Here is a 20,612-nt window from a genome sequence, read left to right as displayed (position 1 = left end):
TTTGCGTGCTGCCCCCCTGCAAAGTGCTGCCCTAGGCCTGGGACTTGTTGGCCTAGGCCAGGATACAGCGTTGGTCCAGTGTAACCTTCATGCCGTTGGAATAAAAGCTTACACAGGGCTGTGGACTCCCCAATCCAGGGCTGTCACACGATGTGAGCCACATGCTCCTTCATACCTGGAAGTACCAGGTAGGTCCTTTGAATATGCCGCTGAATTGAGCGGCAGAGGAGTGAAAGAAAAGATAGGTATGTGCAGAGGATCAGAGAAGTAAACAAACATGGATAGGCAAAGCACAGGTTTTCTTCAAAGCTGAAGTTTAATTGGCTCATATTTTACCTTCCCTGGTTCCTGACTTTCTGTCCACATTAATATGCTAATTCAATTAAAAAACCTTTCCATTTTCATTGCATACCATTATTGTAGACCCAGTCATGTCGTCGATGGATCTCTGTGCTTCTCTATGCAATGCAGGCAGATTATAGTATGTGGAAGGGGCTGGCAGGATGAGGTACATAGCTTTCGGAAAACATCACAGCATTGCCGCAGTACTTTTCTTAGGAGTCTCCAGCCCTGATACAAGCAGTGTGTTGGATCTCGGGAGGAGCTATTCAATATCAAATATCAAAATGTCTATTAAAGCGGTTCTGCACCTAAAAAAATAAATATTAAAAGCCAGCAGCTACTAATATTGCAGCTGCTGACTTTTAATAAAATCACACTTACCTGTCCCAGGGTCCAGCGATGTCAGCGGCAGATGACGAGCGATCGCTCGTCTCGCTGCTGCCACCGCCGCCATCCTCTGTCAGGGAATCGGGAAGTGAAGCATGGCGGCTTCACTGCCCGGTTCCCTACTGCGCATGCGCGAGTCGCGCTGTGCGTCTCTTCAGATCCCCCGCTGTGTCCTAGGAACTGTGTGTTTCCCAGAACACAATGGGGGGGGGGCGTCTGCGGGGGTCTGCGGCGGTCTGGCCGGAAGTGGGTGCAGATACCTGGATTATCCAGGTAACTGCACCCCCCTCCCCCCTGAAAGGTGCCGATTGTGGCACCGGAGGGGGGGAGGGATCAGATTAGCGGAACTTCCCCTTTAGGGTGAAGAACCGCTTTAAATATCAAAAATGTCTTGATAGATGGAGGTCAGTCTGGAGGAGTGGGCATTCCTAGACAGGCTGTATTTGCATGAAGAGCACCTTAGGTAACACTCATATGTGATGCTATGATTAACCACTTCAGCACCGAAAGGTTTTACCCCCCCTTAATGACCAGGCCATTTTTTTGTGATAGGGCACTGCGTCTCTTTAATTGGCAATTGTGCAGTTGTGTGACGTTGTACACAAACAAAATGTATGTCCTTTTTTTCCCCCACAAATAGAGCTTTCTCTTGGTGGTATTTGCGCTATAAACAAAAAAAGACTGACAATTTAAAAAAATATATATATTTTTTACTTTTTGCTATAATAAATATCTAAAGAAAAAATGTAAAAAAACTTAATTTCTTTATCAGTTTAGGCCAAAATTTATTCTTCTACATATTTTTAATAAAAAAAAAAAAAAATCACAATAAGCATATATTATATTATGATTGGTTCTTTTTTTTTTTTTTTACTAGTAATGGTGGTGATCAGCGATTTTTAGCGGGACAGTTACATTGCGGTGGACAGATCGGACACTTTTGACACTTTTTTTGGGACCAGTCACATTTATATAGCAATCAGTGCTATAAAAATGCTATGACTAAGCACTGTTAAGTGTGAAACGCGTCAGTCTGTTTGTCCCATTTTTTTGCTTTGGCTTGTATCTGTTGGACTTTTTACTAATAAAGGCTATATTCCGGAGTGCGACTGTACAGAACGTCCTTTTTGCTTCATACTGTATAAATGACACTGGCAGGGAATGGGTTAATACTAGGGACGATCAAGGGGTAAAATGTGTTCCCTGGGAGGTGTTTCTAACTGTGGGGGGAGGGTAATGACTGGGAGTAGAGAGAGCCCTATGCCCAAAAAAATAAAAGGACTCGATATCCGCCAGCTGCCCGTGATCGTTCCTCACAGTGACATAACAGTGATCTTCCTATAGTAAACAAGGCAGATCTCTGTTCTGACAAGGGATGACACACAGATCCTGTCTTTCTGCTATGCAGGAATATGGATCTGTGTGTTGTTCCAGGCAGCCCATCCCCCATACAGTTAGAACACACAGTGAGGGAACACATTTAACCCGTTGATCGCCTCTGATGCTAACCCGTTCCTTGCCAGTGTCATTAGTACAATGTCAGTGCATATTTTTAGCACTGATCACTGTAATAATGCCACTGGTTCCCAAAAAAGTGTCAAAAATGTCAGTTAGGTGTGCGATCTGTCCGCCACAGTGTCGCAGTCCCACTAAAAATCTATCCATTACTAGTAAAAAAAAAAAAAAAAAGTATAATAAATATGCCATAAATCTATCCCCTATTTTGTAGACGCAGTAACTTTTGCTCAAACCAATCAATATACACTATGATCCCTTTCACACTGGGGCACTTTGCAGGCGCTACAGCGCTAAAAATATTGCTTGCAAAGCGCCTTGAAAAAGCCGCTGATGTGTATCCAGTGTGAAAGCCCTGAGGGCTTTCACCCTGGAGCAGTGCGCTGGCAGGGCGCTAAAAAAAGTCCGGCTAGCAGCATCTTTGGAGTGGTGTAACTGTATACACCGCTCCTTCACCGCTCCTACCCATTGAAATCAATGGGGTAGCAAGACTATATTGCCAGAATAGAGCTGCTGCAGTAGCGCTTTGCGGTGGTTTTGACCCTTTCTCGGTCGCTAGCGGGGGGGGTAAAAGCACCCCACTAGTGGTTGAATAGCACAGCGAAATTGGCGGCAAAGCACCGCCAAAAATAGTATGTTTTACCTCTGGCCTACCCACCGCCCCAGTGGGAAAGGGGCCTTATTGGGGGTTTTGTTTACCAAAAATAAGTAGTAGACTATAAATTGGCCTAAATTGATGAAGACATTTTATTTTTAAAAAATGTTTGTGTGCTTTAAAGCAGAAACAAAAAAAAGTTTTTTTTTGTTTATTATTATTTTTTTGTTTGTTTATAGCGCAAAAAATAAAAAACGCAGAGGCAATCAAGTACCATCAAAAGAAAGCTCTATTTTTGGTAAAAAAAGGAAGCCAATTTTGTTTGGGTACAACGTCGCACGACCTCGCAATTGTCAGTTAAAGCGACGCAGTGCCGTGTGGGAAAAAAATGGCCTGGTCAGGAAGTGGGTAAATCCTTCAAGGGCTGAAGTGGTTAACACATGCTACACTTTCTCTTTTAAAAATAATTGATTGAGTTTTCAACACGGCGCCCTGGCAGCGCTATTTCACGCGTCAAGCTTCAAATGAAATGGGGTGCTTTGAAGATGCTAATTGCTGGTTAAGCCACAAATAGTACAGACATCTGTGGGGAGATCACAATACGCTCTTTCAGGCTTAAATTAGAACCGAACCACATTGAAAATGTAAACATATTATCAAAGGCTGTGCCTCCAGCCCGCCGCAGTTGTGTGCTGTGAGATATGTAATCCGATCCCCTCTGTGGGATTTCGCCTGCATTAAGTCTTCAGTGGGAACGCTAAGGCTTGCCGTGTTTGTTCTTATTCAAAATTTGGAGGAAATCCTAAAAAGTTGTGGCGCTTTTGTATTTATTTTTTTAATATATGAAACAAGAAGGACTTTTATGATAAACGCAATGTGATACAGCGAGATTATACACTCAGTTCACAGGCCGGATCAACTAAACCCCTTCCAGCCTGCGGTGGCGGGCGTCCCTTTAAACAGTTTTGAATTCCCAGGGAGGCAGAAAGGGTCAGTGATCGTGTGGCCACTGTCATTGGCTGTCACAGTGGTCATATGATTAGGAGCTGGTCAGCTCAGTGTCTGTGCTAGGAGCGTTCAGCAAGAGAGACGCCAGAACAGAAATATTGGCCACCCAACGATTGCATACGTGTAGCGTATGTGCGTTGACCTCTTCCCGACCAGCCGCAGTTATTATACTGCGGCAAGGTGGCTAGTTTCTGCAAATCTCCATAGCTGTACGTCGGTGTGGGAACAGGCTTTTGTGAGCGCTCCCATTGGGCAACGAGAGGAGCCAATCAGCGGGTCTGGCAGAACGCGATGTTCCGCCGGCCACCCGCGATCGTTCCCCGCAGTGACAGAATATGTAAACAAGGCAGATCTCTGTTCTGATAGGGGAGAACACACAAGTGCAGTCTTTCTGCTATGCAGGAAAAACAAATCTGTGGGTTTCCCCAGTCACACAGTCCCCCATACAGTTAGAAAACACCTGCAGGGAACACATTTAACCATTTGATCGCCCCTGATGTTAACCCCTTCCCTGCCAGTGTCATTAGTACAATAACAGTGTATATTTTGAGCACTGAATACTGTAATAATGTCACTGGTTCCCAAAAAAGTGTCAAAAATGTCAGTTAGGTGTCTGATCTGTCTGCTGCAATTACAGTCCCACTAAAAATTACTAGTAAAAAATAAATAAATAAAAATGCCATGAATCTATCCCCTATTTTATAGACGCAACAACTTTTGTGCAAACCAATCAATATATACTTATTGCCTTTTTTTTTATTTTTTTATTAAAAATATGTAGCAGAATACATATCGGCCCAGTTGGTCTTATAGCAGCACCATCTTGAATTTAAACGCATTAGGGTGTGCCCCCCACATATATTTTTTTGTACATATCGGCCCAAAATGATGAATACATTTGTTTTTTTTTTTTACATTTTTTATATATATATATATTTTTTTTTGGAAATGTTTTATAGCAGAAATGTAAAAAAAAAATTTTTTTTTTTTTAAATTGTCGGTCTTTTTTTGTTTATAGTACAAATAATAAAAACCACAAAGGTGATCAAATACCACCAAAAGAAAGCTCTATTTGTGGGAAAAGAAGGGCATCAATTTTGTTTGGGTACAGCATCGCACAACCATGCAATTTTCAGTTAAAGAGATGTAGTGCCGTATCACAAAAAATGGCCTGGTCGTTAACAGGGAAAATCTTTCCAGGGCTGAAGTAGTTAAAGTCCACCACAAACATGTGTTACGTGGGCAGCAACAGGTTAAAGTTGCCCACACACAAGACAAAATTCTCTATTTACGTTTCAATGGGAGGATATTTATACGGATGTGATATTTGGATGTATGGTTTGAGGAGAGTTCATTGGTTGGAATAAATCCATTTAAAGCTGACCATACACCACACAATCTGGTTGTACAACCTTCTTTAAAACCATTATCAGCTTTGTAATGTAAAAGCCTGTGTGACTGGATAGAATTTGATTGGATTGTATAGGTTTGTTATATAGTTTAGTAAATGAGATTGTATAAGGATTGAACAATCAGATTGTGTAAGGCCACCATTAGCCAATCAACTCTTTAGGTGGCCATACATAGATCAAAATTAGGCTGGTTCAGCAGGAAGAAAAAAAAAAATGTAAATCCATGTATGGGTGAGCTAATTGTACAGAAGTCAATCTACTGAAAGTCTCCTGTACAACTGGCGGCAGTGATTCTCCCATTCACATTGAGTGTGTGGGTGAAGGAATCAGGTAATTTTTTTTTCGTTGGTTCCTCAATGTGTGGCCAGACAGCATTTCCTCTCAGAAGCTCTGGTCATTGTCCTGTCCTCTGTACAGCATATGGAATGCTTAGAACCTCTGTCGGGTTTTTATTACCGTGTTGGAGTTTGCCCACACTTCCTGTCCCAATGACTTTGCTGAAAAGACAATAACATGCCTCCCTGATGGTATGGAATGATGGGTAAGTATCTGTCTGTATTCCTCAGCTTTTGTGACACCATTGATCCTGACCAAATCTCCAATTCCATTTGCAAAAATGCAGCCCGAAACTTGCAAGAAATCGCCACCATGCTTCACTGTTGCATGCAGACCCTCATTATTGCACCACTCTTCAGCCCTTTAGAGAACAAACTGCCTCCTGCTATAGCCAAATATTCCAAATTTTGACTCATCAGTCCAGAGCACCTGCTGACATTTTTCTGTACCCCAGTTCCTATGTTTTGGTGCACAGTTGAGTCGCTTAGCCTTGTTTGCACAATGAAGGTATGGCTTTTTGGCCATGATTCTTCCATGAAGACTACTTTTGGCCAGTCTTCTCAAGATAGTAAATGGGTATACATGGATCCCACTCACTTTGGCCAGTTCTGTGCTGATAGTACTGTTGAACATTGTCCGATGTTGACGGGAAGTAAGCATGAAGTATCTTTTATCTGCTGCATTACATTTACTTGGCTGACCACTGCACCTATGGTCCTCAGTGTTGCCCTTTCTTTGTGTTTCTTCAAAGGAGCTTGAACAACACATCTTGAAACCCCAGTCTGCTTAGAACTTGTATCTTGTTGCTGTCCTTAGTCTTGCCATGGTGTATGACCTGTGACATGAATCTGTCTGCCACAACCTCATCTTAGTAGCAGAGTTTGGCTGTTCCTCACCCAGTTTTAAGCCTCCTACACAGTTGTTTCTGTCAATGACTATGTTTCAACTTACATATGACATTGATGATCATTAGTACCGGCTTGGTGTAATTGGTTAATCATACACCTGACTAATACTACAAAATCCTGACTTTGCGCAATTTTACAAAGCGTGGTGTGTAAGAATTGAGGCTGGTTTGAAGCCAAAGGTTAGTCACACCAAATATTGATTTGATTTTGATTTTTCTTCTGTTTGCTCTCTTTGCATTTTGTAGATTGAAAAAAAAATTCAATAAAATATATTTTTTCGAAAGCATTCTTACATTACAACATTTCCTAACACCGACCTAAAACCTTTGTACGGTACTGTATACAAGGCTGTATCCTGGCATAGGCCGACAAGGCCCAGGCCTAGGGCAGCACTTTGCAGGGGACCAACACGAAAAGAGTCCCTGTTGGCTTGCGCTACACTGCCAGTCTTATGGGGTGGACTGGGCTGAGAGACAAATTAGTCTAGTGCCCCCATAAAGCGGCTACACTGCTTCCGGTATGCGGGTGGCCAGTATTCCGCAACTGTGGGGGGGGGCTGTCCTATCATCCTCGGCCACAAACCTTTTCACTGTGCTATGTTTTTTGCTGCACCATTGGCATGGTTATATCTTCTTAGTCCTCTCCATAAAATTATCAGAAATTTGTGCTAGGCACCACTTTTTTTTTTGGATAGAGTAAGGGAGGGTTATAGCCCCTGCCAGTTTATTTTTTACCATCTCTATCCCATTGCAAAGATTTCCCTTCACTTCCTGCCCCATAGCCAAACAGAAAGTGTGAGGAAATCTATGCAAATTAAGGGTATCCATTGCCCCCCCCCCCCGCCCTCAGAACTAAAAAGTTCCAGGGCGGGTCTTAAACAGCAAGGGGTGTGGTCTTGACAGGAAGGGGTGGGTCATATTTAAATTAGGGGATGCACAAGTTTAGTCAGGCCTAGGGCAGCACAAAACCTAAATACACTACTGACTGTACATGGTACAACAGGCACATATCAGAAAATGAAATGTTGGAGTAACATACACTCTAAGTTTTAGTTCTACCTTTAACTGATGAAAGCTTTTGTAATGCCTTAGATTCCTTTCTTCTGGCTTTATTCACTAGGATACAATAGGAAGGGATTAAAACTCCTGCCAGGTTGTTATCACTGACTGTGCCCCAGCTGGGTTGGTTCACCCTCTCTATATGTCCTGGTGATAATTGTTACTAAGACAAAAACTGATGGGCTATCCAAAATATTAGGGCCCTTTAACAGCAGTGTTTCTTTGCTAAAAACGCAAGCAAAATATTTCCCTTTAAACCACTTGATGACCGCCTAACTGTAAATGTACATCATTACTTTGAGGATAAATACCGGGGTTATGGCTGCAGCTAGATGTCATGATAACCCCAGTCTTTTTTTTGCCCTCACACGGCCGGCTTTCCCGTATAAGTGATCTCAGCAGCGGATTCACTGCAAGATCACTTTTAGAAGCTAAAGGAGAGGTGCCCCCCTCCTTCCGCTTCCCGGTGGTTCCCGGGCTAATGTTACCTATCAGTAGCAGAGTTTTTCCATAGAAATAAGCGATGGCTAGATGGCCACCGCTCATCTTCATGCCCTTGCAGGACTGGAGTAATGTCAACTTCGCTTTCGGTCCTCAGGCCATTTAAACATGATTTTTTGTTTTCTTAAAGCAAAAGACACATTTTTTGCTTTTAAGGGTAGAGGAGAAATTTGGGGTCTTTTAGACCCCAGATCTCTCCATAAAGAGGACCTGCCATGCTGTATTGACATGGCAAGGGATGTTTACATTCCTTACAATAGCAATGAAAGTGATCTTTTTTTTTTTTTAAATGGGACATTGTAAAAAAAAAAAAAAAATGTAATAAATAAATGTAACCCAAAGCGCCCCCGGTCACGCGTGTTTGAGCGCAGTAGTGAACCCATATGTAGGTCGTGCCCACATATGTAAACGGTGTTTGCACCACACATGTGAGTTATCCTGTGAACCTCTGAGCGAGAGCAATAATTATAGCACTAGAACTCCTCTGTAACTCTAAACTGGTAACCTGTATAGCCTATGGAGATGTTTAAGTACCGTAGTTTGGTGCCATTCCATGAGCGCGTGCAATTTTAAAGGATGACATGTTAGGTATCTATTTACTCGGCATAACATCAGCTTTCACGCATATTGAGGTAAAAAAACCTTCCTTTCACTCATGGTTAGTGTTTGGCTGAAGCCATTTATTATCAATCAACTGTGTTTACTCTTTTTAAATCATAATCACAACAGAAACTACCCAAATGACCCTGATCAAAAGTTTACATACCCCAGTTCCTAATACCATGTGTTGCCTTTAAAGTGGAGGGCCACCCTGAAAACAAAAAAAATCTTAAAAATTACAAAAAAATCTAAAAAAAAAAAAATGAAAAAATTTTTTTTTTTTTACTTACCAGAAATGCCTGTTGCTAGGCACTTTCTCCTAATCTTCCTCTTCCTCCTCCGCGGAGATCTTCTGTCTTCTGTCTTCGTCGCGGCGTCTTCTGGGTAATGAGTCGCACTGTGTTCTGGGAACTGTGTGTTCCAGAACACAGCGCGTCCCATTCAGAAAGCGCTGCGGGACTCGCGCATGTGCAATAGCTGCGGGACTCGCGCATGCGCAGTAGGAAACGGGCAGTGAAGCAGTAAGACTCCACTGCCTTTTTCACTTACAAGGAATGGCAGCACCGGGACCCGAGAGCCGAGGGACGGGTCGGCCTCGGGCGGCCAACATCGCGGGCACCCTGGACAGGTGAGTGTGTTGATTAAGTCAGCAGCTGCAGTGTTTGCAGCTGCTGACTTTTTTTTTTTTTTTTTTTGTATAACCGGCCCTCCTCTTTAACATCAATGACAGCTTGACATCTTTTGTGGTATTTGTGGCTGAGGCTCTTTATCTTCTCAGATGGTAAAGCTGCCCATTCCTCTTGGCAAAAAGCCTCCAGTTCCTGTAAATTCTTGGGCTGTTTTGCATGAACTGCACATTTGAGATCTCCCCAGAGTGGCTCAATGATAGTGAGGTCAGGAGACTGAGATGATCACTCCAGAACCTTCACTTTATTCTGTTGTAGCCAATGACAGGTTGACTTGGCCTTGTGTTTTGAATCATTGTCATGTTGGAATGTCCAAGTACATCCCAAGCGCAGTGGCTAAATCCTTAAGGGATTATTTACATCACTATGCTAAGGGTAAGGTATGTTTTGAAAAGTCCTGCATGCTGCATTTTAGGTATGCTTTTCAAAAGTGCACCAAAAGCCCAGCTCACCATTGAAATAAATGGAAAATACATCAGTAACGTGAAAAAAGGCATCAAAAGTGAGCTGCAGTTGCAATTTGGTGCGTTTTTTTCAGTCAAATTGTATGGCAACTTGAAAATGCAACGGAAATGCACTGGAGACACATCAGAAACACATAAAAAAACACATATGCGTTTTAAACGCATTTTTTCAATGGAGCAGTGTGAAAGCATATTTAGTCACCTAAACAGGAGACGAGGGGGAAGTCTCCCTTTAGGACACCTATCCTGGTAACAGCTGTCACTATGTAAGGATTTTCTCTTGCTTCGTGCTGCTTCTCTGTAACAGGAACTAAAGAAAACTTTCCTTAACAGGGCGCAAATTGCATAATATAAACTGGACAGTTTTTAACTCGTCCTTTCTCTATCCAACAGAGGAACTGCAGTCTGCTCACATAATTTTGTAATAAAAACATCTTTGTCATTCTGAAGCTTCCCTCCAACCACTTTGCATATTATTTTATATATACTGTGATTCTGTACTTGCCAAATATGCTGCAGAAATCTCACTCAGACACTGTGGGCAGTTGAAGCTGCTGCCTGTTCACTTCCTGAATTTACACACAGAGGCACACTGCCAGCTCTGCAGCCCTGCAGCTCTCATTGGTCCTCTTATGATGGTCCTCTTATGACTCCCCCCCCCCCCCCTTCCTGGCAAACTCTCACAAAACTGAGAAAGATATGTGCATGATATCATAAGCCTAGGCTATTGACCAGATAAGGACAAGGGAGTGGGATGTATAAGGTATTTACTGGCAGAAAAAAAAAGGATTTACTATTCAATGTTAAAACAACAAGGGCAGAAGATTTAATAGATGGAAAATTTAAAAATTGACTAAAGGTCCGCTTTAAAAAAAAAGTGTTGCCTCTATATCTATATTTAATAGATATATATAGCTATATATATATATATAGATAGATAGATAGATAGATAGATAGATAGATAGATAGATAGATATATTATCCACTAAGACTCCATGCATCTTAATATGTTTTTATAACTCAAATGTAAAGCTTATCTATGCCAAAAAATATGAAAATGTCATATATTGCAGCTTACCAGTGTGATGGCTGCATTCATTTTCTTTTTTAACCTCCCTGGTGGTTTTCCCGAGTGTGGCTCGGGGTTAAATGTCAGTACAATTAGAAGGAAACCTCAAGCCACAATCGGGATTGCATTGCAGGATCCTGCGATGTCCCCCCCCCCCCCCCCCCGCTGTGTCCATGGGCTCTTTCTTCTGCCCGATGCCTCTGTGTGCCAGGCTCTATTCCCTGCAAACGTTGCAACGCACGGGGGCGGAGCCTGGCAGCAAATTCAAAAAATTGAGAATTCATAATACATACAGATTACATTACTGTATGGAATTATTTCACATCCCTTTTGTCTCTAGTGGTTTGTCCAATGCCCTGCCTGCAGTTTTATATTATATATACTATCCTTTCTGCCTGGAAACTTGAGATTGTCCATAACAACGAAAAAGGGTCACTTTACGTCAAAAGTGGTTTTAGACCAGCTAGAAAACAATGATAGTAAATTAGAACGCTTGCAGAATTGAGCGATAGTGAATCATGGGGAAATTATTATTATATTATTATTTTTAAAATTATTTATAGTTATTTATTATATTATAATTTATGATTTTGTGTTTCAAACTTTATCATACCCAGGATGTCTACTAGACTCTGGTTTGGACAGATTTAAGTGTGTTATTGCTAAGAATTACAGGCATACAATCTAAAACACCAAATTTCTATGCAAAACAATTGTACAGATTTGAGATGCAAAAATCTGACATAATAATTCCGCCAGGGAGGCTACGGCCTTCATTTACATTCTCACTTGGTGATCCTGTGAGGATTTCCTGTCCTAAGTGACAACGCTCACTGAATGTACGATATCTACGAAGAAGTAATGTAATCACCCTTCTCGCTCATGATTTGGTCTTCATTCTCTCCCCTCTTCCCCTCCTCTCCATAACATACAGTAGGCAGGCATGTACTGGCTATTGGGACTACAGGGAGTTTCCCGGTGGGCCGATGGCTCAGTGGGCCAGTTTCAGTGACAAATTAATGGCTGCACTACTTGCCCTCAACTTCACGCAGTGATGTGAGAAAGATGAGAAAAATACAGAGGAGAATAAGCGAAATAATAAAAGAGGTTAGTGAGGACTACTTATGCTATGCTACTTATGTTTTTTTGCACAATTAGGTATAGTTTTATATACTTGTTTTGTGCTTGTTTGCAAAATTAAAGTGGGCTGGTCTGGATGTAGTCCAGGGCCAAAATTTTGTCCCAGTCCAGCCCTGACAGTAGGTGGGAGATTCTCTGTAATTTAAAGAAGATAGCTTTGAAGGCTAATCACATTACACGTTTCAGTTCAGTCCACACGACAGGAAATTACAAACACACTGGAATTCAGGCAGGATCAACAGGTATTTACTGTACATGCAGTAAATGTGTTTAGCTTGACAAAAAAAAATGAATGCAGCCACCACGTATAAGGACTAACAAGCTGCAATATATTATATTTTTATTTGTGGGTTTAGATACATTTTAACAGTTTTTCTTTTCTCCTGTTGCAGAATGAATGTATATTTGTGGGGTCTGGATCCCTTCTATTTCCATATGGTGAATGTCGTATTACACTGCCTGGTCAGTGCCTTGCTCTGTTATGTGTGCAGTCGGACCGTATTTGAGGACCGAAGACCGGCATTGGGCACTGCACTCCTATTTGCTGTGCACCCGGTTCACACAGAGGCTGTAAGAGTCATTTATATAGATGTTTATATTTTTATATAGATGTATAGATATAGATGTTTCATTTGTTGTTCTGTAAATAATTTACTTAAAGGGAACCTGTAATTTTGCTGATTTGAGACAAAGTGGCAGGTTCTCCTTGTAGCTCACCCCACATATTGATCAACTTTACCAGGCTCCCTTACCACTGTATTTGTCTTTTGAAACCCCGAATGAAATCCATGTATAATCTCCAAGTCAATGTCAGAGCTTACACAGGGCTAAGGACCTGCTCCATGTGACAATGTTTGGGCCTGACAATTGACCGCTCAGGCCTGACATCGCATCCATAGATGAAAGTAGACTCTGGACTGCCGCACTCTTGAGAAAAAATTGCCTTTCTTTATTAAAAAATCACATTAAAAAACCCAACAAACACAGCAGACAAAAAAACACTGACATTAGCTATGATTAAGCACTACTGCTAGTGCGAAACGTCAGCGTTTTTTTGTCTGCTGTGTTTGTTGGATTTTTTGATTTTTTAATAAAGAAAGGCAATTTTTTTCTCAAGAGTGTGGCAGTCCAGAGTCTACTTTTGTTTGTTGCTATCGGCAATTGCCTGCACCTGTGGCCTCCAGGCCGAGAGAGGAGTTTACTATCTGCTTGTGAGTTCCTGGAGCGGTGAGACTTTCTCTTCATTGCATCCACAGAGTAAGGAAAATAGGTTACATGATACATTGTAACAGGAGCACAAGAGGAAGGGGGGACGAGTCAGAATTCAGTTCTAGGCCATGATCACTGACAGGCGAATGATGCAAAGATCAGCCAATAATGTGTAAGGAGAAGAGGAATCCTCTTGTCATAGATCACAGGTTGCCAATGAGGTATTCCATTGTCTCATTCTATCAAATATTCCAAAAATAGTAGAAGTATTCCTTGTTTCAGGATAATGGGTGGAGCCACGTAATTCATTGCTTTTCACCTTTCACCGCCAGATGCACATCCAAAACCACTAGTGTATGGTGTAAATATGCTGTAGCCTGGTATTATAGAGCCATTTATTCCAAACTGTATCCAGGTGTCTCAGGCTTTTTGAAAATCGTCAGTGCAGTGTATGGAAACCTACTATGGAGTAGGGCTTGGTGTACAACAAAACAATATAAGCATTACTGTTCTACAGGGACGTGCGGTGAGGTCAGTGGCTGGTGAGGCACTGGCTAGTATCAGAGCCAGATACACACAGGTTACATATTCACAAGTTACGTATTTGATTCTCATTATGTAGGCGATTGCAGTTCTACTAGTTCTACTAGTTATACCCATTTAACAACCCGCTGTCCCTTTAAGATGTAATGTTTGGGGGTTCTGAGTAATTGGCTAGCAAAAAACTATGATTTTTACATGTAGGAGAGAAGTGTCAGAATTGGCTTGTGTGGCAAGGAGTTAATTACCATAAGTAAGTAATATACAAATAATCAATATATATTGTTTTTAAGGTAATTTACTATATTTTCAAAAATGTTACTCAAACAGGTGGTTTAACGGACAAATTACTGACGTTATAACTTCAAACCAGTAATTTCACAGTAAATAGATAAATAAATTATTATGGTATAACATATAGCAATATACAGTATCTCACAAAAGTGAGTACACCCCTCATATTTCTGTAAATAAACACTGAAGAAATTACACTTTGCTACAATGTAAAGTAGGGAGCGTACAGCTTGTATAACAGTGTAAATTAGTTGTGCCCTCAAAATAACTCAACACACAGCCATCAATGTCTAAACCACTGGCAACAAAAGTGAGTACAACCCTAAGTGAAAATGTCCAAATAGAGAGCAATAAATATGCAAAATAAAAAAGGCTAGGCCTTGCAGCCTGGTAACAAAATCTGTCCCAATCTAGTGCAGGAAAAAGCACTTTTGTGTTCCGTTTCCACTCAAGATAAAGGGTATGGGACTTGGGCCTACCCTGAAGTTCCTTCTTCACCTGCCTTGGGAATGGGGGGGGCGGGTTCTCTTTGGGACAGCTCCTCACCTAGTACTCGGCGGTCAGCTTTGGCTGATCATGAGGAGAGAGGTCCCCCCAGCCTTTTGGCAAGGTGGACCTAAGTGTACCTTACCCCGTCAGGAGCCTTGTGGCCCGGGGGGTCAGGGAGGGGATCCTACTTCTTCTGGAGATGGACCACTTTGTTATTCCCTTACTTTTGTTTAGTTCTTGCGTACCCACTATGGGCTTATAAAAGAGAAAAATCACTCACAGGTGAATAACATGGTGGCCAACCAGGAATGTGAGAGGAGAAAGGTAGTACTCTTCTCTTTGATTACATGTTGCCAATAATACAGTATAAGAACAGCGCAAAGGAAGAAGGGAGAGGACAGTGTTCAGTTGTAGAACTTCATTACTAACAAGCAAAATGGCAGAGAGACCAACCAGTAATGTGTGAGGGGAATAGGTGTGTTCTTGTCTCAAGTACATGTTGCCAAAGGTACAGTATAGTAGACAAATGATGGGTCACCATTTCTCCCACTGACACCAATGATGGGTCACTATTGCTCCCACTGAAACCATTTATGGAGCACTATTCCCCCCACTGACACCATTGATGGGGCACTACCAACAATACCAACGATGGGGCACTATTCCTACCACTTAATGATGGGACATTATTTACTGCCACTGAGGCCGGGGAATTTTCTACTTCAACTGGCCACATTCTGGCCCCCCTAAAGCCTGAAAGACAGTAAACTGGTCCTTTGTTTGGAAGCCTTGAAGACCCCTGCATAATGGCATAAGATGAAGAACATAGATCAATTCTTAGACTCAAGCACTAACAAGTCCAAATTTCAATCCATTTATGAGTAGGTTGGTTGTTCAGAAGTTGATCTACCAATCAACTACAACAAGCCTGTTGAGTTTTTTCCGAACGATTAGTGCCACCAGCTACAGTCGGCTGCACTGATCAGTGTATTCTAATGGTGGGGAAAGCTCCACATTGTCAGAATACATTAACTCAGCAGGAAGGATTCTTTATGTGGATGGGGAAATTGCCTTTTTCTTCTTCTTCTTTTTTTTTCCCTTTAACCCGATGGTTGAAGGCGAATGCTACATTGTAACAGAAGCACAAAGCAGGAGGCAGGAGGACACAGGTCAGTTGTAGGAAAACTGATAAGGGAATGGCACAGGCATTAGTGTGTGAGGGCAGGGGGAACGCTATTGTCTCAGGGTACATATTTCCAATGTTAAACTGTAACAAGGTAGTAGGAGTAGAAGAAAAAGGAGAAAACTCAAAACCAAATCCTTGTTCTGATAGCTAAGTGACTCTGAATGCAGCCAGTACAATGTACAGAGAATAATGACTTCCTCTCAGATTACAGTTCTGACAATGAGTATGAATTAAAGAAAGATCAAATTCACATACGCCTCTGATCAGCATTTTTTCTGGTTCCCACGCAGGTGGCGGGCATTGTGGGCAGAGCGGATGTCTTAGCTTGTCTGCTGTTCCTCTTGGCATTTCTCTCATATATAAGGTATGTCTTCTATGTGAACTTGGGTAAATTTCATAAAACAGCTTAAATGTTGCCAATAATACATTGTAACAGAAGCAAATGGGAAGAACAAAGCCATATTCATGGACTCAATTGCTATTAAGTGAATGACATAGAGGTCAACCAATACCTTCTGAGGAAAAGGGTATTGCCCTTGTCTCAGGTTACATGTTGCCAATGATACGTTGGGGTTGATTTACTAAAACTGAAGAGTGCACAATCTGGTGCAGCTGCGCACAGAAACCAATCAGCTTCCAGTGTTTTTTTTGTTTTTTTTTGTCAAAGCTTAGAGCAGTAGTAAACCTCTGAAGAAGAAAAGAAGAAAAAAAAACCCAAAACCTTCAAGACAATAGCATAATGTGCTAGTATGCAACGCATACTAGCACATTATGAAATACTTACCTTAGAACGAAGCTCCCGCAGTCTAACCTGGTCAGCACTGAGGGGGCTGACATGTTACCTCGCTGTTTCTTCCGGGGGTTGCTGGCTCCGGTGCTGTGAGTGGCTGGAGCCGCGATGACATCACTCCCACACATGTGTGCAAAAGTCCTCCGTTCCGGCAAATTCTGACACAATGTGGACCTTTGCCGGAACTTCACTGCGCATGCGCCCCTGGCGTCATCGGCTGCATGCAGGGTGAATATCTCCTAAACCGCGTAAAATGTGTAGGTTTAGGAGATATTAATTTTACCTACAGGTAAGCCTTATTATAGGCTTACTTGTAGGTAAAAATGTCCAAGTACAACCACTTTAATTGATCAAGTTGAAAGCATTTATTACCCCGACATTTCATATTCCTGATATGTGCCTGCTGTACCATATGCTTGTATGAGCAAATATCCTGTTCTCTTTGTATTACTTCCTTTATGTGAAATCCCTGGTGTTCCTGCTAGTGCCTCTGCTTTCCTATTAAAAACTGACAACACTAAGCAGGAGAACAAACCGTGTCAGTTCTCTAGCTATGCTGGGGACTTAGTGTGCTCTCCTCCAATGATCAGACTTGTCCTGACCCCAGCGGTGGCTGGTGTTTTTTTGTTTGGGGGGGCGGCAAACAACCACCCCCGCCACTTACCCCAGCGGCTGCGGGGATTGGCGGGCACACAGCATTGGTAAATGGCGGGCACAGAGCATCAGGAAACGGTGGGCACACAGCATTGGAGATCGGTGGGCACATTGGGCAGGTGATCAGGCTGTGGCGGGCATTTGGCAGCGTCTCCTGTGTCCTCTTCTCTTTTGAGATCACGGTGGCTTCTGCTATGCGCCTCCTCTCCCCCTCCTCGGAGTCCAATAGGATTGTCTGACCTTTCAGCCAATCAAGAAATGGGTATCAAACCCGCACCACCTGATTGGCGTAGAGGTGGTTCAGTGTTAGAAAAGTGAATATTGATTTGCTTTTCTAACACACCTGGGTGGGCTCCGATCGCAATGCTCTGCGCTCCAAGCTCACCCTATTTCAAAGACTATTATAGCCTATGGCTCTAGTCAGGTGCTTAAAAAAAAACACCCCAGCCGATGTCATTAATGCGCCCGGCGTGTTGAAAGGGGCTGGACGCATGAATGGGGGTGGCCATGGATAGATTCATGCTATGCAAAGATCTATCCAATAACCATATAGGGTGGGGGGGTGGCGTGGATAGAAGGGGGGTGTACGTGCACCCTTAATGGATGGGCCGTCCTTGCCTGACACGCCCCCACTGCACAGCCATTCATTGGGATGCTCAGTATGCTGCTGCTGCTTCTCCTTTCCCAACTCTTCTACAGCTGAGAACAGAGGGAATGTGATCACTTATAAATAAGGTAAAAGGTATTTATAATGTATTTTTATAGCAATACAAAAAATGTTTTATCTTTTATTTCTAGTTTAAACTGAATGGGTTGTTTTACAAGGTGATCGTTTACAATCAATTGAAGTTAGAAGTTGATTGGCTACCATGCACAGCTGCACCACATTTCTACAGTTTTAGTAAGTCAACCCCATTGCAACAGAAGCAAAAGGGAAAAAGGAGAACACAGATCTATTCTGGGATTGAACCTCTAAAAGTGAATGACATTTGGGTCAGATAATAACACGTGAGGAGAAGGGCACTGTTCTTATCCAAGGTTACCTGTCGCTAATACAATCAGAATTCACATTGAGAATGGTAATAGATGAGTGGTTACCATGGGATGCAGCCATCATATTAGATCATTGTATTCAGGACTGAATCTTGTAGCATCTGCCATGTACATCTTGTTGTTCCAGGAGTGTGGAGACGGAAGTGGTTGCAGATCATTTTCCCGGTACAAGATCACCTCTCCTCCTACTGCTCAGTCTACTACTGGGCACCTGTGCCATGCTGGTGAAGGAGACAGGAATTACAGTGTTTGGCGTGTGTTTAGTGTATGACCTCCAGGTTCTGTGCCTGCGAAGGATGAAAAGGTTTGTTCAGCATTTATTTCTGCACCTTAGTTTTCTGAACTCTAGCTCTACCACTTTCAACCCAGTTCAATAACATTGTCGTTCTTCAACTGAGCCGTTCCTGAAATATGCAGAGCTGCCAACGCTACCTCCTTCTGAAACTCTACTTACCTGGCAGTTATGCTTATCCTCAGGCTTCAACACATATGCGGATCAGAAGTTCTGAATACCGTTGTTTCCTGCTTGCTCTGGGTCATTGACTGAAAAAGCATCATAGCCAAAGGATGGGCATGACTGACTGGCACTTAACATTTAAAGATGCAGGCTATCAGAAGTCCTGGCTACTATGTCAGTAGCTCAAATAGCTTGGTACACGTGTGTTGAGACTTTGTGCTGACCACACACGCAGTCACTCATTTTTATAAACAGAGTGGGTTATTTACGAAAGGCAAATCCACTTTGCACTGACAGTGCACTTGGAAGTGCAGTCGCTCTAAATTTAAGGGGTAGATCTGAAATGAGGGGAAGCTCTGCTGATTTTATCATCCAATCATGTGCAAGCTAAAATGCTGTTTTTTATTTTCCTCGCATGTCGAACGATCTTTTTGAAAACCACCCGTTTTGGCCAGCTAAGAGTGCGGTACAGGTGGAGAGCACAGGAAGTTTTCAGTTCACAAGATTTCTGGTATAATCAACAAGAATTTTTTGGCGTTTATCAAACTGATATAACCAAATACTTCAATGGTAATTTTTACAGAAAAGGAAGCGAATAAGAAAAGTTCTTTGTTAGATTCTACATAGACTTTAAGGCTGGGTTCACACTGGTACGTGGGAAAACACGTGATTTGCACAAGAATCCCACTGCTTCCCTGTGCACATCAAATGCGATGTCTGTGTGGTGCGTTTTAGCCATACATTAAGATAAAATTGACACCCGCAGCAGATCGCACGGACACCATGGGGTTGATTTACTAAAGGCAAATAGATTGTGGGGGTTATTTACGAAGGGCAAATCCACTTTGCACTGCAAGTGCACTTAAAATTGCACTGAAAGTGCACGTGGAAGTACAGTTGCTTTAAATCTATGGGGTAGATCTGAAATAAGGGGAAGCTCTGCTGATTTTATCATCCAGTCGTGCAAGCTAAAATGCTGTTTTTTACTTTCCTTGCATGTCCCCCTCGGATCTACAGCGACTTTACTTCCAAGTGCACTTTTAGTGCAAAGTGGAGTTTCCTTTAGTAAATAACCCTCCATGTGATTGCTTAGAGTGCGATGCAGGGAATCGCAGCGAATCTTGTGCGTTTGCCACATCGCACTAGTGTGAACCGAGACTAAGCTGTGGTAGTCATTTTTAGCAGAAACAATAATGACGTCTCAGCGGAGCGTTTAGATAAATAGTTGTAAGATACATGCTGTGCAGAGTGGGAGGTCAGCTGACTAACAATAATATTTCCATTCAGAGGTGACAGGTCCTCCCGTGCCTCGCCTGTCAATGTACGCAGGGTTCCTGTATCACCTCTCCCTTTCCCTGACCTTTAGGTTGCCGTCTCTGGAGCGCCCTGTAAAGGATCTGTGGGCTGCGGCCATTCCCTTCCTGAGAAGAGCAGCGCTGGTTTCCTGCCATGTGAGTGGAATGTGTTCAGCCAATTCTCCGCCTCAGCATGCAGTGAGTGAGCGGGGCCCCTGACAGCTGGAGCCAAATTATATGATGTGTCAAGTCTCCCCACACTTAATTCTTTTCTATCTCCCTTTTCCCTATCTCAATCATCTCTTTTTCTTACTTCCCTAATATAAAGGTTAAATTGGAATGATGCCAGGATCACTATTATATTAACGGAGGATAGGGAGTGAGTCCAGGTAAGGGATTTGGTCAAAAATTGTTGGTGTCCTTCGCAGTTTGTGACATACGGTAACACATTGTGCAGCTATTTTTACTTTTGGCTCTTCTTCTCCCAGTAGAATGTGGAGTTTCCTTTCCTCTTCTATGGAAATTAAAGCAGAACTTCACTCGCTCAGTCAACATTAACTATTTTTAATCCTTATGCTGCTAGCATTAGTAAACAGATAGGAAGACAGACTATACTGTCAAAAG

At 42.4% G+C, this 20,612-nt stretch overlaps 1 protein-coding gene across 3 annotated transcripts in view; it reads left to right on the top strand.

Moving 5' to 3' along the window:
- The window catches only part of TMTC1 (transmembrane O-mannosyltransferase targeting cadherins 1), a 113,028-nt gene that overhangs the window by 15,316 nt on the left and 77,100 nt on the right, over nucleotides 1-20,612 (top strand). For all 3 annotated transcript variants that reach the window (XM_077469006.1, XM_077469007.1, XM_077469008.1), the window contains exons 3-6: nucleotides 12,414-12,591; nucleotides 16,030-16,103; nucleotides 18,364-18,540; nucleotides 20,060-20,144. In XM_077469006.1, coding sequence (XP_077325132.1) covers nucleotides 12,414-12,591; nucleotides 16,030-16,103; nucleotides 18,364-18,540; nucleotides 20,060-20,144 — 514 coding nt within the window. The remainder of the gene's footprint in view (nucleotides 1-12,413; nucleotides 12,592-16,029; nucleotides 16,104-18,363; nucleotides 18,541-20,059; nucleotides 20,145-20,612) is intronic.

This window comes from Lithobates pipiens, unplaced genomic scaffold (assembly GCF_037356315.1).
Source record: "Lithobates pipiens isolate NorthernLeopardFrog02 unplaced genomic scaffold, aLitPip1_a1.2 Scaffold_8, whole genome shotgun sequence".
Classification (NCBI taxonomy): Eukaryota; Metazoa; Chordata; class Amphibia; order Anura; family Ranidae; genus Lithobates; species Lithobates pipiens.
Note: the sequence above shows the minus strand (reverse complement) of the source record. Positions and strands in the feature narration are given on the sequence as shown.